The sequence below is a fragment of the Drosophila teissieri genome, chromosome 2L (assembly GCF_016746235.2).
Source record: "Drosophila teissieri strain GT53w chromosome 2L, Prin_Dtei_1.1, whole genome shotgun sequence".
Classification (NCBI taxonomy): Eukaryota; Metazoa; Arthropoda; class Insecta; order Diptera; family Drosophilidae; genus Drosophila; species Drosophila teissieri.
In genome coordinates this window covers 27368925-27395485 of record NC_053029.1, presented here as the reverse complement: position 1 = coordinate 27395485, position 26561 = coordinate 27368925, and the positions used below count along the sequence as shown (strand labels likewise).

The 26561-nt window shown below is 42.3% G+C and overlaps 1 protein-coding gene and 1 long non-coding RNA gene across 2 annotated transcripts in view; one reads left to right on the top strand and one right to left on the bottom strand.

Annotated features, from left to right (window-relative positions):
• LOC122624512 overlaps positions 1–26561 on the bottom strand; it is a 183622-nt gene that overhangs the window by 4798 nt on the left and 152263 nt on the right. Inside the window, exon 7 of the mRNA XM_043804122.1 lies at positions 7216–7467. Coding sequence (XP_043660057.1) covers positions 7220–7467 — 248 coding nt within the window. The 3' untranslated portion in view covers positions 7216–7219. The remainder of the gene's footprint in view (positions 1–7215; positions 7468–26561) is intronic.
• Positions 14282–14711, top strand: LOC122619621. Its single transcript, XR_006326088.1, has 4 exons — positions 14282–14348; positions 14409–14499; positions 14567–14611; positions 14676–14711. It is a non-coding gene; the product is annotated as an uncharacterized LOC122619621 (long non-coding RNA).

The following is a 26561-nucleotide window of genomic DNA, read 5'->3' as shown; positions in this document are numbered from 1 at the left end:
TTATAAAAGGGTGGTCAAAGGAATTTGATGATCCTAACATGACCAATACCTTATTTATTTCTCTAGTCCTCGAGTATGGATCACCTGTTTGGAGTCCACAATATGAAGTTCACTCGCACCGCATTGAATCGGTTCAAAAGAACTTCTTACTTTTTGCCTTACGGCGCCTTAATTGGGATGCAAACCTTAGATTACCTCCTTATTCAAGTAGATTAATGTTAATTAACTTACCCTCCTTAGCTAACCGTAGAACGATGCTTGGAACAATCTTTATTTTTAACCTTATTCGTGGTGAAGTGGATAGTCCCGACTTGGTTAGTCGGCTAAACTTCACTGTTCCAAGCAGATTTACTAGAAATTACGTACCTCTAATTTTAAATCAATCTAGATCTAACTATGAGTTGCATGATTCCTACAGAGTATTATGTTCTGACTATAATAGATTCTATCCTATTATCTCTAATTCTGACTTTCTGCCATTTTTAAAGCGATCAATACTAACGTTATTAACGAATTCTTAGATCTTACTACTATATACATATATAATATTTCCTCGTCCTTTACTGTCTTCTATATCGCGTCTTTCTTCCCGCGATTCGAGCCGTACGATACACGGCATCGCCGTGTACCAAAGTGTATTAGGCAAAGAAATACCTTTTTATTAGCCCCTTCCAAGCAATGAATTGCATTTCAAATTAAATGTTTAATAAATTATATTTTTATACCCGTTACTCGTAGAGTAAAAGGGTATACTAGATTCGTTGAAAAGTATGTAACAGGCAGAAGGAAGCGTTTCCGACCATATAAAGTATATATATTCTTGATCAGGATCAGTAGCCGAGTCGATCTGTCCATGTCCGTCTGTCCGTCCGTCTGTCCGTCCGTCTGTCCGTCCGTCTGTCCGTATGAACGTCGAGATCTCAGGAACTACGAAAGCTAGAATGTTGAGATTAAACATACGGACTCCAGGGACATAGACGCAGCGCAAGTTTGTTGATTCATGTTGCCACGGCCACTCTAACGCCCACAAACCGCCCAAAACTGCCACGTCCACACTTTTGAAAAATGTTTTGATATTTTTTCATTTTTGTATTAGTGTTGTAATTTTCTAACGATTTGCCAAACAACTTTTTGCCACGCCCACTCTAACGCCCACAAACCGCCCAAAGCTGCCACGCCCACACTTTTGAAAAATGTTTCGATATTTTTTCATTTTTGTATTAGTCTTATAAATTTCTAACGAAACGCCCACAAACCGCCCAAAGCTGCCACGCCCACACTTTTGAAAAATGTTTTGATATTTTTTCAGTTTTGTATTAGTCTTGTAATATTCTATCGATTTGCCAAAAAACTTTTTGCCACGCCCACTCTAACGCCCTCAAACCGACAAAAACTGTCAGTGTTGAAGATTCTCCTTCGCACTTCCACTAGCTGAGTAACGGGTATCAGATAGTCGGGGAACTCGACTATAGCGTTATCTCTTGTTATAAATAAAAATGACTCTTCAGCGGAGAGCATCAGCTGGTTTTTGATGCGCAAAGACAAGAGCCAGGGATTTTTAACAGGCTTACCAAGATCCTATGACCCGAATACGACGAGCTAACGCTGGTAACTTGATACCTGAACATCAGATGCCTCTCTCTCGGCCCAAGTCCTTATCCATGACATATGCTGACGTAAAAAGTACAACATCAGAGCCCAACATGGGCGTCCAAAAGCAACAAACAGGATCGTGGTTGGGGGTCAGATACACAAAGTGCAAGGCGTGAATCAGTTTTGGTGGATGGTGGAACGCAGAAGTTGTACATAAGAAGAGACGCTGGTCAACTCAAGTAAAGGAAGCATAGCTACAAGTTGTAGTGGTGGATCCCAAGGAGCATCTAAAGAGGTGGTGCTAGTGGTGGTGTCTGTGATCGAAGAGCAAGCCGATCTAGAGAAGGAGATGAACGAGTTTGTCAATATGACAATCCGACAGTTGCAACATTAATGAGTGGCAGAAAATTAATTGATTTGGCAGTAAGCGATTGGCAGCGGATTTAATTAAACGGATTAATATAACGTATTAATGCGAATGCGATGAATTCGAGGCAATCAAAAGATGGAGCATCTCATTTGCAAATGTCCGACCCTAACAAGGGCAAGAATAAACTACCTAGGCGCTCCGGTTCTGGCATCGATAGAAGTTGCCTCTACTTGCCTTCGAAAAAAATACCTCGATCCTAAAAGATTTCGAAAACATTCTCTAGGTCCATAAAGAAACATTCGGACAGCTACGGGCCATATTAGCCTATGCGCGACCCCGTGAGGGCCTTCCGACCTAATCTAACCTAACCTAATATAACGTAATTGTGATATTTCAATAACAGGAGTTGAATATTACGTACTGTTAAGTTTAGCAGTATTGTAAATTATCGTTTTTTAGTGGAGTTGCATTTTTGGGAAAAGGGGCATATTTGATGTAAACTATTATATTGGATAACCATTCATTATTCATTACTATATTTAAGTTAAAAAGGCAAGACTAACACTTCTAGTTGCAAGCTTACTAAAAATTAACAGAATTAAAAATAGAAGGAAACGGGATTTGCAAAGCAGACTGCTTGCTCACTATGGCTGGATTTTGGATAAAATTGATGATGTTGAATTCGAAGTAGATAATGATCAGGAGGAAGATGAGTTTGTTGGATCAGTAACTTCTAAAAATGTGCAGGCAGGTCATAGTTCACATTGAAGGATGTTTAAGGAAGTGTGTCTCAGTGTTAATGAACTAATTCACCAGACATTAATCAGTGGATCGAAGAATTTGAATAGTGTGCACTTACGGTGGAATGGAGTCAGTCGCAAGTGTTCATATATGCAAAAAAATTTCTCAGTTGAGCACCAAAGCCTTTTGTTCATGATGTACGTAATTGTGGAACTTTAAAAAGCGTATTGGCAGAGGTTCACTTACCAGAGGTTGCTTACCAGATTTATAATGGCAGATCTAAGAGAACTCATTAAATCTGATGACGTATATGTCTATATGGACACCATTCTAAGTAAATACGTAAAAGGTTACAATACAGAGTTGGGAAATAACTGGGCCAAGTGTCAGATCTTTCGGAGTAGGGTTGAGCTTGGTTACATCATCGAAATAGGTTTAGTCAATGTTTTTATACGGCTATGATGAAGCATGTAGACGCTCTAAGCCGCGTCGTATGTTTTCTCTTGACAGAGACCAAAAACATAAATTAAATGGAAAGTTTCTTGGTCCTTACAAACAAGCAAGTTCTCAAGCATGGCAGGTATGATGCTGAGAAAGTGGGCGATGGTGAGAGTCCTTTGAAAACATCCACTGTAGCTCGTGAAAGAGTTCGTGACGAATAAGAAACAAGCCAGAAGTGCAAGTAGGCAAGTAGGCTAGTAGGCATTGAACGAACACACTTTACTAAACTCATAAAGTTTAATACCACACACACACATATTTTGCTAAATATTAATAATAAAACATGAGGGAATGCTATAGTTGAGTTCCCCGACTTAAAGAGTTAAAGTTAAAGAGTTCATCATATGGAATATAGATAGAAATTGGGAAAAAATTAATAAACTAAACAAAAAATTAAAAATTTGTGTGTGATTAGTATAGTTAGTGTTTAATTATTCGGGGTTTGCGAACGTTAGAGTGGGCGTGGCAAAATGATTTGTTATTAAATCGATAAATATTTAGAAGAGTAATTAAAATACAAAAATATTAATACATTTTACAAAAGTGTGGGCGTGGCAGTTTTGGGCGGTTTTTGGGCGTGGAAACAATTTCAATCTTAGTCTCAAAACTCTAGCTTTTGTAGTACTTGAGATCGGACGTTTATACGGACAGACGGAAATGGCGACTTCCACACGGCTATTGATCCTGATCAAGAATATATTTTTACGAGCTCGCCCGTAACGCGGACGGTGTTGGCTATTCTGTTTGGCCAGAATACCCCACAAATGATTCTCAGGCTTTTTTTTGCTGAACACCTGCAGCTTCTGCGTTATTTTCATCGTTGCGAGCCATGTCTCACTTCCGTATAGCAGAATGGATTTCACACACGCATTGTAGATCCGGAGATTTGTTCGTCGGCTGATTTGTCTGTCTCTCCATATGCGGCAAAGTCTCCCAAATGCTGAGCAGGCTTTGCCAAGACGACTCGAGACATCATCATCCACTCCTCCACTGTTGGATATGATGGAGCCAAGGTATGGGAAGATGGCGATCTCTCTGTCGCCGAGAGATAAGACAGATGTCGTCTACATAGTCCAAGTCCTCAAGGTGTCTGGTGAGTTTCCACGTAATTCCGAGCTTGGACGAGCATACTTTGCTCATTAACTCGTCGACCACGATGTTGAAGAGTAGAGGTGATAGCGGGCATCCTTGCCGAATTCCGGTGTTCGTCTGGAAAGGTGCACTTGTTATCCCGTTGTGCAGTACCGCCCGGTTGGCATCGTCATACATCGATTTGATGATGGCGATGAGGTTTGCAGGTACTCCTTTTCTTGTAAGTGATCGCCATATTGCTGCTCTTTAACCTGAGTCGAATGCCTTCTTGAAGTCGATGAACAGGAGGTAAAGCGGGTCTCTCCATTCCACAGCTTGGTCTACGCAACTCCTGTGTGGTCTGAAGCCTGCCTGTTCGTCTCGGATTGTTGGCTCAATTTTTTCCTGGAGGCTTTCGTTCAGTAGTGGAGCAAGGATTTTTTAGCTAGTGTTGAGCAGTGTTATCCCTCTCCAGTTGTTACAGTCGCTAAGGTCGCCTTTCTTGGAGAGCTTCACGATGATTCCGCTTTTCCAGGAGTCAGGCACAGTCTCGCCTTCCCATATGGATGCAGCGTATCAGCCATCAGCTGAGGGTCAACTTGAAGCAGTTCGGCTGGTATGTTGTCCTGGCCGGCTGCCCTGTTGTGCTTCAGCTTCTTTATTGCATTCACAATCTCTCTTACATTTGGGGGTGCAGAGGGTATCCTGGTATTCCCACTTGGTGGCGCAATGCTTCTGTAGTCCGTAGCCACGTTTGGTGATGTGGTGTGGCTAATTCCCATGAAGTGTTGGCGCCACATCCGGATCTGTGCATCATCATTGGATAAGAGGTTGCCTTCTAGGTCTCTGACTGGCTGGTTCCGCCTGTGGTGGGTTCCGGCAATCCGTGCAATCTGCTGGTATAACGAGCGCATATTGTTCTCGCCGGCTGCTCGTTCTGCGTCTGTCGCAAGTCTATCCAGTAGCGCTCGTTTGTCCTTTCTGGCCGCTCTTTTCACAGCTCTGCACAGTTTGCGATATTCATCACGGTTTTGTGTGAGCTGGTCCACCTTGTTCCTCCTTCTAATCAGGTCCCAGGTCCCTTCAGATATCCAGTCTGCTCTTCCGCGTTGTTGCAACCCAATTATTTGCTCAGCTGCGGTCCTTAGATGTCTGCAGGTGTACTCCCATGGGTGGTCTTCTAGAGGGATCAGCTGTTCCCGCAATGTGGACGTCATTCTCGTCTTCAGAGTGGAGTCTCTATCAGTATGTTATCAGTATTCCTTGAGTAGTTGCGGTTCAACTTTATTTCAAGTTCTCCAATGACCAACTCATGATCACTGTTTATAGATGCTCCTCTTTTGTTCCGTACGTCCAGTAGTCAGTGTCTCCATTTCCTGCTAATGCAAATGTGGTCGATGTGGTTCCGCGTGTTACCACTAGGAGATGTCCAGGAGTATTTGTGGACATCTTTGTGTGGAAATATTGTGTTGCCCATTGTCCAATTCGTGTCCGTTATGATATGCCTATGGTCGTCATCGAATTTGGGGGGCCGTTTATGTTCAATTGTCCGTATTTGTCTCGGTAATCGATTAAGTTTTTCGACAGATCTGGTGATTGGCCAGATGCGGCTTATCCCAGTGATGGGGCTGCCACCTAAAGTCATCGGGGAGTGGCGTCTACGGTGATGTTGCTAGTCGTAGAAAAGCGAACAGTCTGGTAAGGCGTCAGGCCGTGCTGGGTGTTGTTGCTGTTCGCAGAACACAGGGTGCACTTGATAACTATGTGGGGGACCCCGTTTTACTCCATATAGCGTGGAGAGGGGGTGAGGCGGTGGGGCAAGAGGAAGTTGCCGAAGAATGTTGCATTAGGCATTTTGGATGGAATAATACTTTCAAAAAACTAGAAAAGTAATTTTTGAGAGGAAAGTTTGTGTGGCCATGCTCCCGTCATGGGTGGGGTTTGAACCCACGACCTCGTGATTGATAGGTAGTTGCGCTATCCACTACACTACGAGCTATCCACTATACACTATGTATACCTTATATGGCTGGAAACATCTTTAAACAGCTCAGTTTATACAGCCCTATCTTTTGAACACTGCACAGGCTGTATTTTGTTGAAAAGATATTTAAAAAAAATGTATGTTAAAACAGGCATAAGGAAGCGTTTCCGACCATATGTAGTATATTTATTCTTGATCAGGATTAAAGGCCGAGTCGATCTGGCCATGTCCCTCTGTCCGTCCGTCTTTCTGTCCGTCCGTATGAACGTCGGGATCTCAGGAACTATAAAAGCTAGAAATTTGAGATTAAGCATACATACTCCAGAGACATGGACGCAGCGCAAGTGCAAGTCCAACGCCCACAAAGCGCCCAAAGCTGCTTTGCCCACACTTGTCAAAAAAGTTTTGACATTTTTTATTTTTTTTATTTATCCTGTAAATTTTTATTGATTTGGCAAAAAACTTTTTGCCACGCCCACCCTAAAGCCTACAAACCGATAAAAACTGCCACGCCCACACTTTTGAAAAATGTTTTGATATTTTTTCACATTTCTTATTAGTTTTTCAAATTTCTTCCATTTGCCATAAATCGTTTTGCACGCCCTCAAACCGCTAAAAACTGTTAGTGTTGAAGTCTCTCCTTCGCACTTCCATTAGCTAAGTAACGAGTAACAGATAGTCGGGGAACTCGACTATATCGTTCTTTCTTGTTAAAAATAGTTTTATTAAATGCCAATTAGGCAAGCTTTTAATTGGCAACTGTGTATATTTTCCTTAACTAGGAATTCTTTAAATTCACCTTCCAAAATGTATTATTATTTGTATGCTGATAGTACTACTACTACTTTATCGTTCATAATCGTGCTTAAAAACAACTTCAGATTTGTTGCCAAAACATACATTTTATAACTGTTATAATTATGAAATGCACACAATAGTTTTTGAATATACATACCGCTTCAACAAATAATCTTCTTTTGAAAACAACAACTTGGTGAATAACTCTTCTTGCATTTCAGGCTAAAGAGTGACACACACCAGAAAAGCAACCAAAAAGATATGACCAATGCAACTGTCGCATTCGAAGTTCGCGCTGGCCATGGAGATCCCGTATTTGTGAATATCCAGGGTGTACTTGGTGATGGTATGGTCCCAGATGGCTTTTTAGTCTTTTCTTGTCCATATTGTTTAGGTTGATGAATGTTTACTGAAATTAGTGTATTTGAGGAAATTGAAATAATTTATATATGTAAAAAAAGAGATAATGCGATAGTTAAGTCCCTCGACTATCAAAGACATTTTGGCATATAAAGGGTGATTTTTTAACTATTATATATTGTGGCAGTAGTACACAGTCGAACATCTTCAGTTTGGTCTTTAATGTAACAATGAAACGTTTCACAAGCGAACAACGCTTGAATATTATTGAATTTCATTATCAAAATGTTATGTTAAGATGTCTGTTAAGAAAGTTTATTGTGCGTTTCCTCCGTATTATGGTCAGTTTATTCGAGCCATTAAAGCGGTTATTCAGGCTATTGTGACCTAATTTCTTACCAAATGTCTAACAATGTAGTAGACATTAGACATTAGGGCATGCAGAAAAAGTCAACGTTTTGGTGCGGTTTATAGGCACGTGGCTTAATTGGACCATACTTCCTTAAAGATGATGCGAATCAAAAAGAAATTGTGAATGAAAATGAGAATGATATCCAACTTTTTTTTAGCCGACCCGTATACGATGAGCTTACGCTGGCAACCCTCGGCCCAAGTCCTTTTTTATGGCAAGGAGACTAATACGCCGAAGTAAATGGATAGCTGAAGTTAGATCTTAGACATACATTGTTATTACTACATAAAAACTTATATAATTATAAATAAACTATAAAAATATATTAACATTTGGGGGCTCAATCTTGCCTAACCGTAACGTATCAGGCGTGATTGAGGCGCTGAAACTTAATGGTAATCCTAATGAACAGTTAAATGTACTATAAAATAATATGAAAAGTTACTCTATAAATAAGAAGCTGAACTTGCATTTGTGTAAAGCCGTGCGGTAAAATATGAGAAGAGGAAATACGCAAAAGCTACATATACACCGAAAAAAGCTGCTACGAAACCAGCAGTGCAACAGGCACAAAAAAGGGGAAAAAAGGGAAAGGGAAAAAAAATCTATATGTGGGAAGCAAAAAAACATTAGGAAGACGAAAAATTGGCTTTGAGTAATCTTAGAGTAGTGACAAATATAAAGTTTCTAAGCATACATTGCAAGAAAAAAGTTCTTTAAAAAAAAATGCAGATGCCTACGTTCTGGATGAAAAGCATGGATATGTACAAGAACTCAGTAAAATGACCAAGGATACGCCAGCGCTGAAGCACAAAAGGTGGGCAAGAAAAATATATGAGACTACGTTTTGAAAGTTCATGAATACGTTTTGCAGATGAGGCATTTTGCTGCGCTCGTTGCAGGTGTGGATATGAACTCAGTTATCCGGTACATAGTGGATGGTATATAGTCGAAACCGATTTTGAAATCAACATTCCACCACAGTTTGAGCCTGTTATACGATCTATGATCTTGGTTTATAAACTGGAATCGCCCACTGCAAAAAGCCCAATAGTTAAAGCAGTCAGTCGTTTTAAAGGCTGACTGACTTTTTTCGCAATTTCATAAGAGGATACGCACACATTGGTTGACAATTAACAAATCTACTGAAAATGGATTCTAAATTTAAGATGGACGCCAAGGTTCACCCAATATCATTCAATAAACAGCACACTTGGGGATTGAAAAGTTTAGACACTACTTGATGGTTGTAAACTTTGTATTAGTAACTGACTTGCCAGCGTTTACCCATACTGTAAAGAAGAAGGATGTTCCTCTCCAGGTTGCGTAATGGATTTTGTCTCTGCAGCATGTAGACTAAGCCGATTTCCAAATAATCTCCTGTTGGGTAACCGAAGTACCAGCATGCATTAAGAAAGCACAACGAATGGAAGTGTTTATTAATGCAATCTTATTTATCTTGGAGAATGGACCATGCCAAGGATATACTCTAAAACAAGATGTTTTGTACGAACATGTTGATGTTTTCGACCTCGTTGTACCCTAGGCAATGGACCATAAGATTATAACTGAAGACACTTTACCATAACGAAAACGATGCACAGACTGAAATTTTTTATCCCGCACATAGAACGAAAGGTATCACAGGCTATCGCCACATGCATAAAGTGCTTAATGATCCTGCTAGAATCGCGACAGATAGAGGAGCAGCTTGCACATCAGACCCTTTTGAGGAGTTCGTAAAGTGACAAATAGAGAAAAAGCTTTCACCGCAGACGCTTTTGAAGAGTTCGTAATGCAGAATGCGATTCTGCTCGTATAAACAACAACTGGTGTAGCCATAGGAAATGGGCAAGAATGAGAGAGTTAACGAAGTTATACTGTCCATCATTATTAAACTTTTTGCAGACAATACAACTAAATGGTATAGGTTCGTTGCCGAAGTTCAAAAGACCAGCAACTCACATGATTCGCATCACATTCGATGTTGTCCCAAATTACACACAAGCTTACTACGGTCCTGGAACAAGAATTGATGAAAGACTTTGAGAAAGCTAGAATGCAGATACAAAAAGCCCAGGAAGTCTACAAACACTATTTTGAAAAAAAAGAAGGAAGGCAGAAAACTGGATTACTTACTTTTACGAATGGTTAGCTGGACTGAGAACTTAAACCATGCATTGTTATTATTAAGTACTAATTATCTAATTGTAAATTAGTTTGAATACACATAAATTTTTATAAATGTTTATAACATAAAATGCCACAGAACTGAAACAAGGCAACCGCTATTGCAAAAATTCTCTTAACGCGTGTGGCAATGATAACAGTTCCCTCGAATAGTTGGACAGTTTATATTGATTTGTTAGGTTTTTACAGTCAAGGTGTTTCGAGCATATCGACATCACCTAGTAATGTGCGCATCGGGATACCACTGCACCTGCAGCGCTCTTCGCGTCTCTGTTTTCGCTTCTTCTTCTCTTTCGCTTTCTTCTCTCTTTAAAGCTGTCACGTTATCTATTCAGCTAAACTACTTTTGTAAGCTTATGCCTATATGGTTACATTTTTAAGCCAAGCTTTTGCTTAGGCAGTCTGCATCTCCAAATAAACCAGAGCACAAATACACAGATCATATATTAATATAACCTATTCGTGCGAGGAGCGGATTATAACTCTAAGGGTGACATATTGGTTGTCTACCCCATAACCATTTGGTGACCCCGACGTGATCGCAGTTTATATCGGAGTCTGCAACTCGGTCTTCTTATTGTTTAATATTGTTTAAACAAAACGCATATTTTCGCTGTCGTATATATATTATACATATACGAGTATATTCAAACACATAAAAGTACCTGTTACACACTTCTAAACGAATATAGTATATCCTTTTACTCTACGAGTAACGGGCATAGTTATGGAAACAAACGTTGTTTGCTTCAAAAATTAGTGCCGTCAGGTAACAAAGCCTATGCAGCCAAAAATGACTTGTTGGCTGAGCGATAAAATGGTGCACATTGGTGCGTTGGTTTTAGCTTACGAACATGTGATGACCTAGCTAAGGGCCCAAGTCTAAAATACTGCTCTGATGCTTGCCTTGGGGCTGCGAACGAGATTAAATGAGCGTGGCTAGATATAGTTTTCGCCGATCTGATGATTTCATTTCTGCACTAGACTCGTAGTTTAATAGCCTTAAGCTGTTATAGGAATCTCCAAAGTGAAAAGCAAAAGCCGCTGGTAGTGAGCTGCCTAAGAGAATGCCCATCAGCCTTCCGCAAGTGAACAACAGGATTGCTACAGATTCCGATTTGTCTACAGGCTAAAACGGTCTCTAGAAGCTGAATAAGCAGCAACAGAGCTACTGCGTTTGCATAACTTAAAGTAAAGTAGCAACTATCATAAAAGATTCTAAACCTCAAATAACCCTTGGACATGACTTGGTGACACCAAAAATGATCAAAGAACTTCCATTTTGCGGAACTTGCGATTCTGACCTTATGCCATCTCTTCAACGCTATTTCGAGACTTGGATACTATCCCCAGGTGATGATTCTCGAGCCAGGAATAGACAAAACGTAACGCCACATCATGTAGTTTCCTAACATGTCTCCAGAAACTGTTCAATAAGGCAGTTTTAAAACAACTAACTCCTTACTCGAAATACAATTCCATCGCATCAATTTGGATTTCGCAAAAATCGTAAAACGATTGAACATGTCAATCGTATCACAAACGAAATACTCGGGAATACTGCTTAGCTATATTTTTAGATATTTCACAACCATTTGACCGAGTCTGGCTGGAAGGACTAATGTACAAGATAACAAAATAGCTTCCCCAGAACACACACAAGGTATTCCAGTGTTCTTAACAGTTCGATTTCACACGAACGTGGTATCAATGCTGGAGTCCCCCAAGGTACGGTTGGGCCCCGTTTGTTACACCCTATACACAGCAGACATGCCTACAAAGCATAAACTCACCACCTCTACGTTTGCTGACAATACCGCTATTGAAGAATGCACATATAGCGATGTACCACTGTAATAACAAACGAACACATTGTAGCTTCCTGTTGCAAAGTGCACATAAACAGTCCAGCCCAAGTGCACGCGTAACACGAGCGTCCACTTGAAGGCCAACATGCATAATTGCATAGTCAGCATTCTCACGCTGGCCAAACGCCGATCGCCGCACATGTGTGCCTACAGCACTCCCCCTCCTCCAGCGCCGTCGCTCGGCGACAATTCATATATATACATAAGATATGCATATAAGCGTCGCGGCGCTGCAGGGCTACGCCGGCAGTGCTGCTCCTCGAATTAGGCTAAGAAACCTTTGTATGGAGAACTCCAAGATATTGAGAAATTTACTCGGAGCGTGACCTTCCCTGCTCCAGAAATAAATAACCAAACAAAACGACAAACTAAATTAGGCCTTTCTTCTCGCATAATACATGGCGACCGTGACAATTGCTCCTGCAAGAAAATAATAATCATAAACAAGAGAGAACGCTATAGTCGAGTTCCCCGACTATCTGATACCCGTTACTCAGCTGTCAACACTGACAGTTGTTGGCGGTTTGTGGGCGTTAGAGTGGGCGTGGCAAAAATTTTTTTGGCAAATCAATAGAAATTTTCAAGACTAATTCAAAAATGAAAAAATATCAAAACATTTTTCAAAAGTGTGGGGGTGGCAGCTTGGGGCGGTATGTGGGCGTTAAAGTGGGCGTGTCAAAAAGTTTTTTGCAAATCGATAGAAATTTACAAGACTAATACAGAAATGAAAAAATATCAAAACATTTTTTAAAAATGTGGGAGTGGCAGCTTTGTGCGGTTTGTGGGCGTTAAAGTGGGCGTGGCAAAAAGTTTTTTGGCAAATCGATAGAAATTTACAAGACTAATACAAAAATGAAAAAATATCAAAACATTTTTCAAATATCATTTTTTCTACGAGTAACGGGTATAAAAATGAAAAAATATCGACAAGCCCTTTGTACTATTGTACAAAAGAGGAAAAAGCTATAGTCTTAACCATATTACCTTACGTGATTATTAAGGAAATCAATGAGAGAGAGACAAATATATATATGGTCCGCCTACACCGGTAGTCTATATCATATAATAGTCTATATTTCTCAATAATAAAGATAATAAAATAAAATGTACTTGAAAAATATATATAACTAGTGGGCCCTATGCGCTTCGCCGCATGCAGTCTTAAAATTCAATGAAAAATTCCTAGAATTTGTTATATGAAAGTTATTTATTTTATTTGAAAATTGTTATTTTCAATCTAAAACATTTGGATAAACTATATTTTTCGTTTGTCCATTGGGAGCGAATACAAACAAAGGCTTTGGAATGCCAACTCTTGAACAAGCTACGTATAGCTGCCCAACACTAATATTATGGAATGGAAAGAAATCCGTACCATATTTTTAGAAACTAAGAACTGGTCAGAGGCATGAAATGTATTAATCAGATTTCGATTAAACTTAATTTCAATAGGGGGTAAATACTGTAACGAACTGATTTGTTTGGTCTGTTCGCTACGGAATACGTGCGGCTAGCTCAGTAGATTTTGTGCGTTCGTCCCACCAAATTTATAATATAACGTGATCACCCGGTTACCAGTAATAACACTTGCAGATTTGTCTCTTGGGTCTATATTTGTACTTAGTTTACAACGTAATTCGATTGTCCAGACGTCTCTGCCCGGTCCAAAGTCCAGCTTGTACCGTTACTCTTCATCAAACCTTCTGACTTCAGGCTCAGAGTCTCCAATCTCTCTTTCTCCAGGCTCTGAGTCTCCAAACTCTCTTTCTCCAGTTTCAGAGTCTCCAAACTCTCTTCTCTCAGAGTCTCCGAATTCTCTTTCTCCAGTTCAGAGTCTCCAAACTCTCTTTCTCCAGTTCAGAGTCTCCAAACTCTCTTTCTCCAGTTCTGCACTGCCGATACTACGCGTTGACTTGTTGCGTAACTGGCAACGGCAGGCCCTTCTCATGCGAGCACTATTCGCATTTGTGCGGAGTTCTAACTCCTCACATCTCCCCCTATCATCGGGAAAAATTAAAATCCGGCCTTGCGGTTACCGCGGAACATTCCTGATATCCCGTCGACGCTCACAGCTCCGTCTCGAGTTCCACAGCGCCGATTTCCTATCAGTATATTCCTCGTTCCTCCTTTTCAAATTTTGCCGCCCATTCGTATTTCTGTGACGCTTCTTTGTTCTTCGCTCTTCTTCCCGTATTCCGCTTTTTTGTCTTCTCGTCATCTGGCCACACCATTCCCCGTTGATCGATTGTTGCCGATAGATCCCGATAACTCCCGTTGGGGCGGCGTTGCCACTTGATGACCATGGTATTTCTGTAGTGTGACCCGTCATGTGTTGCTAATTCCGATATTTTGCCCATCGATTGACACTATCGAGTGTCGATCGACCGCCTTGTGATCGAGGCTCCCCCTTCCCTAAGCACATGGTGACAACGCAAATGCTGACAACAGAAGGTATTTTAGGTAAGTTTTTCTCTTTGAAATTTCCCTTTTCCCTTCCTTCATTTTACTTTCTCTTGGCAGCTTAGGACTCTCTTCGGACCACCTCCCCCCTTGATGGACCTAATGTTGAGGATGGATGCTTTCTCTTCGGGTTTTCCTTTTCGACACACACGTGAGTGCCATCTTTGGGTTTTTTTTTTTGTTTGCGCGTGCTGACCTTTTGCTCTTTTTTGCTTAAGCTGGTATCAACATGGACCTCTTTCCATCTGCTCTTCGACCCATACGTGAGTGCCTGCCTATTATTCTTCTCCTTCGTGCACACTATCATTTACTCCTCTTCTTTTCCAGATGTTACCCACATAAAATTTCTTTGATATGCTGTGAATCTGAGAATATATATTCGAATATATCCCATATTTTGTGCGCGTTCCTGTGACCCGTCTCTTTATAGAATGTGCTACGTGTTTTGTGTTTGCGTTTTTCTCCTTTTTTTTATTATTATTTTTAATTTCGGGCGGGATTAGCTACCCGATCATCGCTCACCAACCCAAACCCGACTGGCGGTCGGCATCGGGTTGGGTGGGGGCTGGGTGGCCAGTGCCGTGGCCGGGGTGTGGGCGGGATCCCCGCCGTCGCAATGGGTGACGGGGGTGGGGACGGCTCCGGGGTCCCTTCCTTCACCACCTCCTCCGAGTGGATGTACCGCGGGGTGGCGGGTACCTCCCTTTCTTCGCCATCGGCTGCTCCCTCCTCGTGCCAGGCGACCAACTCCCATGCTGCGCTCTCCTCCTCCTCCGCCTTCTTGAGCTGCTGGAGCCACTTTCTCTCCTCCTCCTCCTTGGACCTTGACCTCTGCAGTACTTCGTACATGGCCGCCATGGCTGCCCGCTGCTGCATGCGGACGCGCGTTGCCTTGGCGGCCTTGTACTCCTCCAGGGCTGCCATCCGTTCAGGTCGCGGTGCTCCTATTGCCACCACTCGTTCGGCCTCCAGTTTCCGCATCTTGACGATGGCGTTCGCCATGGCCGCCGACGTTTCCCCGCTCCCTCTAGGGTTCCGCCTCGCCTCTTAAAACACCGGCGCGGTCCTCGCATTTCCGAACGTAGGCCCTTCCGTCTCTCTGCATTCCTGGCCAGTAGTACCGGGCTGCAAGCCGCGCCATCGTCTTACGACTGCCTACATGGCCGGCTGCCGGGGAGTCGTAGTTTTCGCGAAGGACAGTTTCCCTCAGCTGCCGCGGCACACATAGCTTCCAGGTCACTCCATCTTCGTTCCCTGCTCTATGCGGAATTTGCCTGTAAAGGGTGCTGCCCTCCCATACGTAGTCTTTATCTTTTCTCGCATTTCCGTGTTCCAGCTGCATTCTGCTTTGGCCTCTGTGTCCTGCGTTTTCCTCAGCATTTCGGTTTCTACTGATACCGATTCTGACAGTGGCTGCCTAGACAACGCATCTGCTACCACGTTCAGCTGGCCTTTCCTATATGCGACCTCGAAGTCATACTGCCGAAGCTCCAATGCCCATCTGGCAATTCTTCCCGAAGGGCTTTCTATGTGGTTCAACCACTTCATTGCCATGTGATCCGTCACTACCTTAAAGTGGTAGCCCTCCAGGTACGGCTTCAGCTTCCAGATAGCCCACACAATTGCCAAGCACTCTTTCTCTGTTGTTGAGTAGTTCTTCTCGGCTCCGTTTAGGGTCCGACTGGAGTATGAAATGACCGTTTCGCATTCTTCTGTGTCCTGTGTGAGGATCGCGCCAATTCCGTAGTCTCTGGCGTCCGTTTGCAGGATGAACATTTTTCCGAAATCAGGGCACGCCAAGACTGGGTCCGTAACTAGTCTGGCTTTTACCTCTTCGAAGGCTTGCTGGTGGTCCTGTGACTATGTCCACTTGCGGAGGAGGTGGTTGAGTAGCCTCACGAAACGTCGGTACCAAGATGCGACTTCAAGGTATTGCCTCAGCTCGCGGACCGATGTCGGTGGTTCTAGCTGGGCTATGATGACATCTTGATACGCAAATGCATGTGGCGACATTTCCGGTCCAATCACCAGATCCAGGGCCCGTTGAAATGTGGCCGACGCGGAGTGCAATCCAAACGGCATCACTCTCCATTGGCACAGCCCTTTCCCTGGGACCGTGAAAGTCGTGAATCCCCGGCTTGACTCTTCCAACTTTTTTTTCAATAACATTTATAAATTCGCATCTTTGTTTAAAATTTGATTGTGAACCTATCTCATAAACCTTTTTATTATCATTGTAATCAATTAATAATAGTTGCTTTTCAAAATTATTTTGTTCGTCTGCGTTTGTCTCATCATAACTTTTAAATTCTTTATTATACCCGTTACTCGTAGAGTAAAAGGGTATACTAGATTCGTTGAAAAGTATGTAACAGGCAGAAGGAAGTGTTTCCGACCATATAAAGAATATATATTCTTGATCAGGATCAGTAGACGAGTCGATCTGGCCATGTCCGTCTGTCCGTCTGGCCGTCTGTCCGTCTGTCCGTATGAACGTCGATATCTCAGGAACTACAAAAGCTAGAAAGAGAGATTAGGCATACAGACTCCAGGGACATAGACGCAGCGCAAGTTTGTCGATTCATGTTGCCACGCCCACTCTAACGCCCACAAACCGCATAAAAATGCCACGTCCACACTTTTGAAAAATGTTTTGATATTTTTTCATTTTTGTATTAGTCTTGTAAATTTCTAACGATTTGCCAAAAAACTTTTTGCCACGCTCTCTCTAACGCCCACAAACCGCCCAAAGCTGCCACGCCCACACTATTGAAAAATGTTTTGATATTTTTTCATTTTTGTATTAGTCTTGTAAATTTCTATCGATTTGCCAAAAAACGCCCACTCTAACGCCCACAAAACCGCCAAAAACTGTATGTGCTGAAGACTCCTTCGCACTTCGAATAGCTGAGTAACGGGTATCAGATAGTCGGGGAACTCGACTATAGCGTTCTCTCTTGTTTTTATTTTGAACTGGAAACACTGGCAGTAATATATACATTAAAAAGGTTTAGAGTGTACCTACAAGGAATTGAATTCAAAATAGTAACAGACTGTAATTCCCACACAATGACGTTGAATAAAAAGAACTTGAACCCAAGAATAGCAAGATGGGCCTCGGAATTACAGAATTATTTGTATAAACTAGAGCATAGATCAGGAACTAGAATGAAACACGTTGATGCTCTTAGTAGATGTAATACGATTTTGGTAATAGAGGAAAATACGTTCGAGGACAATTTAGTTATATGCCTAAACAGAGACGAGAAGTTGAGAAAGATTAAAGAAATGCTAAGTAAAGAAGAAAGCGAATTATATGAAATGCGAAATGGTGTGATTTACAAAAAAGTAAATGATAAGTTATTGTTACACGTATTTTATAAATACCACAATGAGTTAGGCCATGTAGGGAAAGACAAAGTTACGGAAATGGTCGGTAAAAGTTATTGGTTTTCAAATGTTAGAAGTAAAGCAGATGAACATGTTAAGAACTGTCTAAAATGTATAGCTTTTCAAGGAAGAAATGGTAAGCAAGAAGGAACTGTTAAGGGAAATACACCATTCGAAGTCATACATATAGATCACTATGTTCCGGTAAATCAAAAGAATTCTACAAAAGAACATGTATTAGTAATTGTTGATGGATGCACAAAGTTTGTGAGATTGTATCCAGCGAAATCAACAAAATCAAAGGAAGCAATGGAAGCTTTAAGTGATTATTTTAAAACGTATAGCAGACCAACGACCATTGTTTCGGACAGAGGGACATGTTTTACATCAGATATGTTCAAAGAATTTTTGGAATCAAGAAACATTAAGCACGTCAAAATTGCAACAGGCTCACCACAAGCAAATGGACAAGTTGAGCGAATAAATAGAGACCTAGGACCCATGATTAGTAAGCTCGTAGATGTAGAAATAAACGCACAGTTGCACAAAGTTTTGGAAGAAGTAGAGTATGCAATGAATAATACAAAGCACAGAAGCATAAATGAGCACCAAAGTATAATGCTGTTTGGAGTGAATCAAAAAGGAAAAATGCTAGATTGTGTAAAAGAAAATGTATTGGAGTCAATGCTAAAAAGAAAAGAAATTAATTTAGAGAAAATTAGGAAAAATAGAGAAGTTTCGCAAGAAAAAGTACAGAACTATAACAAGAAATATGTTCACGCTAAACGACTAGAAGCAAATAAATACAAATTAGGAGACTACGTTGTGGTCAAGAATTTTGATTCAACAGTTGGTGCGCCTAGGAAATTAATAACCAAATATAAAGACCCCTATGAAATCGCCAAAGTACTAGACAATGATAGGTATTGTATCAAAGATGTGGAAGGTTTACAGTTGACACAACAACCATACGATGGAATATGGGCGGCTCATAATATTAAACCATGGCTTCGAGAAAAGAATTCGGTATCAAATAATAAAAATATAGATAAGAAAAATGATAAAGAAAAACAAAAGTCTAAAGTAAATGTAAAAAAGAAAACCAAACCAAATGTAACAAGCACTGAAATAAGTAACGAAAATGTAATAATTACAAGAAGTAGAGCGGCGAGGATCAGAAGATCCTAAATATCAGGATGGCCGAGCTGAACTAGTAGTAGTAGTAATTGTATATAAGCATAGTAGTATAAGTCCCATTGCAATATTGGAATGTAAGAACCTAATTATAAGAGTCGCGAATGTAAACAGTACACACACACTTGCTGAATAAATGAAGAGTCAGTCGTCGCTGAACTGTCACAGAGCGCACACTAAAATTGTTATATATAGGAGGAAATTCAGAAGACGCCGGAATAAAGGAGCATGTAATATAAACATAAAAATATGAAAACATTTAAGGTTTTGACGGCTTGTGGGCGTTAGAGTGGGCGTGGCAACATGAATCGACAAACTTGTGCTCTTCTATGTCTCTGGAGTCTGCATGCTGAATCTCAACTTTCTAGCTTTTATAGTTCCTGAGATCTCGACGTTCATACGGACGGACAGACGGATTATTGCTATTGATCCTGATCAAGATGTATATACTTTATATGGTCGGAAACGCTTCCTTCTGCATGTTACATACTTTCCAACGAATCTAGTATACCCTTTTACTCTATGAGTAACAGCTTAACGCGTACGATTTCTACGTTACGGAACTCGTCAAAAAGTACCTCCTCTGACGTAAGGGAAGACCTAACAGCAATTGGGACTCTACCTCCCCGCCTGGATGGACGATCATGCCTGTATATAGTATACTATATTCGTTGAAAAGCATGTAACAGACAGAAGGATATTCTTGATCAGGATCAGTAGCTGAGTCGATCTGGCATTTTCGTCTCTCCGTATGAACGTCGAGATTTGAGGAACTACAAAAGCCAGAAAGTTAAGATTGAACATACAGACTCCAGAGATATAGACGCAGCGCAAGTTTGCCGATTTATGTTGCCACGCCCACTCTAACGCCCGCAAACCGCACAAAACTGCCACGCCCACACTTTTGAAAAATGTTTTGATATTTTTTTATTTTTGTATTAGACTTGTAAATTTCTATCGATTTGCAAAAAACTTTGTGCCACGCCCACTCTAACGCCCACAAACCGCCCAAAGCTGCCCCACCCACACTTTTGAAAAATGTTTAAATTATTTTTCACTTTTGTATTAGTCTTGTAAATTTCTATCGATTTGCCAATAAAACTTTTTGACACGCCCACTCTAACGCCCACAAAACCGCCAAAAACTGTATGTGCTGAAGACTCTCCTTCGCACTTCGCCAAAAACTGTCAGTGTGAAAATTTCTCCTTTGCACTTCCACCATCTGAGTAACGGGTATCAGATAGTCGGGGAACTCGACTATAGCGTTTTCTCTTGTTTTTATATAAAGTCTGGACTTAACATTTCTTAGATGTGTCAACTCTTTATTAAACCAAGAAGGTTTGTTTGAGATAGACGGATAGTACATCGGAACACAAGAGTTGAAAAATGATTTAATTGCAGTATAAAAAATATTTATTATATTTATTTATTTAAGTATAAAGATCAGACCAATTAAAGCCAGATATAAAAAGATTTAGCATCCGAAAGTTTGCCTTACGAATACAATGAATTCGTTTGGTTGACTTATCTGGCCACCTCAAAAGTTGGATGGTATGGATCTTTTGGTTGACTAAGAGGTGCTACTCTAGTCAGAAACACACTTTCAGCACTTGTAAGAAAGCATAGATCCAATAAACGACCAAGAGAATTTCGAATATAATTAACTTGCAACAACGATATGTCGAGCAAGCCGTCAATAAAGTCATGCTGTGATATAGGCAGAAGAATATTCGACTGTTCTGTGGACCACTTAGAGCCTGGTATATTAAAGTCACCTAGAACAACTAGTTGGTCCCTAACGGACAGTCTATTTGAAACGGATTGGATAGCGAACAAATGGTTTATATATTCAGGAAATTCAGAAGACGACGGAATGTACGAGCACGTAATATAAACATAGCTATCAGAAAATGACAGCTTTACGCATAAGAATTCTATGTTACGGAACTCGTCAAAAAGTACCTCCTCTGACGTGAGGGTAGACCTAACAGCAATTAGGACTCCACCTCCCCGCCTGGAGGGACGATCATGCCTGTATACTGTGTACATACTTGGGAAAACTTCAGAGTTAAGTATCTCCGGTTTTAACCAAGTCTCTGTAAACACAATAATTTGGGATGCAAAGGAAAGACTATTAGAATACAAATTAGTTAGCTTACTACACAAGCCTCTTAAATTTTGATAACAGATAGTGAGACTAGATTTTAGTTTTTTGAAGATAAAGAAGTAGAAGTAGTAGAGGAGGATGGGTCAGTGATCTGGCCACTTGTGGGAAGTTTAATTCCCACGGGCCTTTTTATCCTATTTTTAATCTTAGCTTCAAACTCTTTCACAATCATACTTTCCGGCCAAAAATCACCAGAACATATGGTTGAGAATAGCTCATTTGGGACAGTTATCTTGAAAGATGAGATGTCCCTAGCATAAGAAAAGTTAAATTTTTCCACTTTTATGTTGTCGGCTTTTGTTTTGTCTTGTATATAAGACAGTACATCAGATGATGTTTGATCAGGGGAAAGCCGAGAAACAAAAATTTGTTTCTTTAGTGGAACCACCGAGAGGGGTTTTGGCACTGCAGGTTGTATTTCTGAAGTGCCAACTTGTGCCGGTAGTCCGGACTCAATATTCCTTTGTGGTGGTAAACAATTCGGGACGGGTGGAATCACCGGTTGAGAAACCAGTGCGGACATAGCGGAATCTGTAGCAATCTCAGGCTGGACTCCCTCCACAACCGATTGATCGGATTGCACCGAATCTTTTTTAGCTGCCGACCTAAGCAACATTTGAGGGTTTGCTGCGATCGACAACTGATCAGCTGTGGAGTCTTGTTGATCACTCGCCGAAGGTTGCGGGGCATTCCCCTTAGGCAGCCTACCACCAGCGGCTTTCTTGCGCTTTGGAGATTCTTCTAATAGTTTGAGGCTATTAAATTGTGAATCAAGCGCAGAAAGAAGATCATCAGCTCGACGAAAACTATCTCTAGCCACGCCAAAACTGCTGATCAGTCCTTTCAAGCCACCTTTAGTTTGGCGCATAAAGAGTTGCATTTCATTCGCAACTCCTAGGCAAGTATCACAACAGTATTTTAGATTAGGGCCTTTAGCTAGGTCATCACTTGTTCGGCCGTTAAAACCAGCGCACTTAGTGTGCACCATTCTATCACATAGCCAACAGGTCATTTTTGACTGATCAGGCTTTATTACCTGACGGCATTTGTTATGGAAGCAGACAACATTGGATTCCATGATTAATTTGGTTTTGACCACTGTACCAAAAGACAAAATCAGAAAATGTACCGCAAGAGCGCAGTGTGCACTTTAAGATTTTGTGTGGGAGAGCGAGAGAGCGGGTGCACCGTGCAGTTAAGTACAAAAACAACACCAAACAGCACTACGGACAACGCACGAAAAAGAGAGTAAACAAAACGCAAAGACAGAAAGAGAACAGATTGAATTAATTTATTAAAATAATGCACATATCACAAAAGATTCACTCGCGAAACGAACGGCACTTTAACTAGTACAGATTATGAAATTGAATTATTAAATAATTTGTTAAATTCCACCGCTGGATTTAGCAAAACAAAAATAAATTCGGAGCGCAGAAAAAAAACACGACCGTTCGCTTTGAAGCTTGGAAGATAGCTTCCTTTTAACCAAGTCTCTGTAAACACAATAATATGGGATGCAAAGAAAAGGCTATCTGAATACAAATTAGTTAGCTCACTACATAAGCTTCTTACATTTTGATAACAGATAGTGAGCCTAGATTTTAGTTTTTTGAAGATAAAGAAGTAGAAGTAGTAGAGGAGGATGGGTCAGTGATCTGGCCACGTGTGGGAAGTTTAATTCCCACGGACCTTTTTTTCTGTTTTTAATCTTAGCTTCGAACTTCACAACCATACTATCCGGCCAAAAATCACCAGAACATATGGTCGAGAATAGCTCTTTACGGACCGTTAACTTGAAAGATGAGATGTCCCTAGCGTAAGAAAAGTTAAATTTTTCCACTTTTATGTTGTTTGCCTTTGCTTTGTCTTGTATATAATCCAATACATCAGATGATGTTTGATCAGGGGAAAGCCGAGATCAAAAAATTTGTTTCTTTAGTAGAACCATCGAGTGGGGTTTTGGCACTGCAGGTTGTATTTCTGAAGTGCCAACTTGTGCCGGTAGTCCGGACTCAATATTCCTTTGTGGTGGTAAACTATTCGGGACGGGTGGAATCACCGGTTGAGAAAACGGAATCTCGGATTGCTCCGAGTTTTTTTTAGCTGCCGATCTAAGCAACATTTAAGGGTTTGCTGCGATCGTCAACTGATCAGTTGTGGATTGATCACTTGCCTGAGGTTGCGGGGCATTCCCCTTAGGCAGCCTACCACCAGCGGCTTTCTTGCGCTTTGGAGATTCTTCTAATAGCTTAAGACTATTAAATAGTGAATCGACTCTTGTTTCCGTCCTTCACTCTTCTTTCCGCATTCCGCATTCTCGTCCTTTCGTCATCTGGTCACACTACTTCCTATCGATCGATTGTTGCACCGTTGGTGCCGCGTTGCCACTCGATGACCATAGTATGTATTTCTGTAGTGTGACCCGTCATGTGCTGCTATTTCCGATATTCCTGCCCATCGATTGACACTATCGAGTGCCGATCGAACGCCTTGTGATCGAGGCGCCCCCTTCCCTAAGCTTTGATGACAATAAACAAAATTTTGCCGGTAAGTCGGATTATATCCGAAAACGTTTAATCCTTGTTTATCCTTGACTTTTTTTTTCCCCTCAGCGTCATTTGGCGTGCCTTGCGGTACTGCTGTACCACCCCTTTCCACGGGAGTATGTGGGTCCGGTCCGGTGAGTGCATCACTCCTCCGAATCCCGCTTACTTGTGGCGTGCCCCCGTTGACTCCGGCTTCGGTCTGGCGCTTAAACGGTCGCCTCTGCTGCTTGTATTTGGGATACGTTGAGTGTGCCTGTGCCTGACGTTAGTTGGGGAATCCTGCTGTCCGCGTGGAAGAAGCAGTATTCCGGCTTGCTCTCTGCATGTCCCCGTTGACTCTTGCCTCGGCCTGACGCTGAAACGGGTGTCGTTTTGCTTCCGTTCTCGGGTCCTGCCTTTTCTCCATAGCGACACATAGCGACATAGTCTCACCTTTCCCAGGTGATGGGGCTGTTAACTCTGGCGGTGGCCAGACGAATAAAGTATTCCGGTTTGCTCGCGGAATGTTTTCGTTGACTCCGGCTTTGGCGTGACGCTGAAACAAATGACTGACCCCGTCCATTCTCGGGTACAGTTGGCTCTACTGCATGCTTTACCCGTTTTCGCCCGACGCATCACAATCCACGTTCTCGACATCCAGATCCTGTTGCTTAAGGTCGCTGATTTGTACCGTGCGCTCCTTTCTGTTCTTCAGGTGGCGAATCTTACAGATTACTGGCGATACGAAATCTACAATCTGATACGGCCCATCGATTCTCGGAGCTAATCCGCAAATCCCTCGGACGCATTCGACAAATGGTGCTCCTTGGCCCACACCACTTCACCAATTCTTGGCTTCCACTGCCTCCTTCGCAGGTTGTAATGCCTTGCCTGGTCTTGGACACTCTCCAGGTTTTTCCGCACAACGTCGAAGACCTCTTTCATTTTTTCGGCGTTTCCTTCCGGCGACTCTGGTTGCCTTTCTGTACCTACCGTTTCTCTGTCATACAGTGCGTTCGGTAGCCGGTGAGTAGCCTGTGGAATCCGACACACTGAAATTCACATGCTTCGACCTTGGCAATGGTCCGACGAAATCGGCACACATTGTTGCCCAGGGCTCTTCCGGGATCTGTGTCAAGATCTTTCTCGCCGCCTGCCACTGATTCGGTTTGAACTTTGCGCAGTCCTCGCATTTCCGAACGAACGCCCTTGCGTCTATCTGCATTTCAGGTCTGTAGTACCGGGCTGCAAGCCGCGTCTTACGACTGCCCACATGGCCAGCTGCTGGGGAGTCGTAGTTATCTCGCAGGACCGTTTCCCTCAGCTGCCGCGGAACGCATAGCTTCCAGGTCACTACATCTTCGTTCCCTGCTCTATGCGGAATCTGCCGGTACCACCCTTTAGTCTAGGAACTTTTGAGGATGCGCTTTAATCTTCTCTCGGATTTCCGTGATCAGCATCTTTGGTTCTGCTGATATCGATTCTGGCAGTAGCTGCCTCGAAACGCATCTGCTACTACGTTAAACTGGCCTATACTATATGCAACCTCGAAGTCATACTGCTGTACCTCTAACGCCCATCTGGCAACTCTTTCCGATGGGCTTTCTATGTGGTTCAACCACTTCAGTGCCATGTGATCCGTAACTACCTTAAAGTGGTAGCCCTCCAGGTACGGCTTCAGCTTCCGGATTGCCCACACAATTGCCAAGAACTCTTTCTCTGTTGTTGAGTAGTTCTTCTCGGCTCCGTTTAGGGTCCGGCTGGAGTAGGAAATGACCTTTTCGCCTCCTTCTGTGTAAGGATCGCGCCAATCCCGTAGTCACTGGCGGCCGTTTGCAGGATGAACATTTTCCCGAAATCAGGGCACGCCAAGACTGGGTCGGTAACTAGTCTAGCTTTTACCTCCTCGAAGGCTTGCTGGTGGTCCTGTGACTATGTCCACTTAGTTCTTGCTTGAAAAAGTGGCATTTCTCCGGGTTTATTCTTAGGTTCACGCTCTTCAACCGACGGAACACTTCCCTGAGGTTTCTTTTGTGTTCTTCTAGGGTGCGGCCAATCACGATGATGTCATCTTGATACGCAAATGCAAGTGGCGACATTTCCGGTCCAATCACCTGATCCAGGGTCCGTTGAAATGTGGCCGACGCGGAGTGTAATCCAAACGGCATCACTCTCCATTGAAACAGCCCTTTCCCTGGGACCGTGAAAGCCGTGAAGCCGCGGCTTGACTCTCCAACGGTATTTGCCAATACCCATCCTTGAGGTCCAGGCTGCTTATGAAGCGCGCCTCCCTTAGCTGGTCGAGGATGTAGTTTATCCGTGGCATCGGGTAGGCATCCTTTATGGATTTCACGTTTATCTGCCTGAAGTCCACACATAGTCTCCATTTTTCCGTTTTCTTCTTCACCATGACTATGGGTAAGCTGTACGGACTCCTTGAATGCTCTATCATTCCCATCTCCAGAAGTTCGTCCACTTTTGCATTGATCTCCCTTTGAATCTTTGGATTTTTGGGGTAGTATCTCTGCTTAATTGGTTTATCATCCTTCATGGTTATCGTGTGCTCGGCTATACTAGATGTTCCGGTCATGGAGTGAAACTCCGCCAGCTCTGCTTCCAGGAATTTATTCATATCATCTTCTTCGCCATCCTTGTGGACTACTGCGACCGACAACTTTTCCTCGAGCCACCCGTTGTGTCTGCCTCTGGCCGGTAACCCGATTTCATGACCGGCGCACCTGATCTCGGCCCCGACTTCCGTGAGGAAATTCCACCCCAGTACCAACGCATCCACTATTCATGGTAATATCAGCAGGCTCATGCTGAGTCGCCTGTTGCCGAACTCCACTGCTATTTTGAGCTTTGCGCTGATTTCGCCGCACCTTCCATCTGCCAACCTAAATGGACTGCGAAAATAAAGTTAAACATATATAA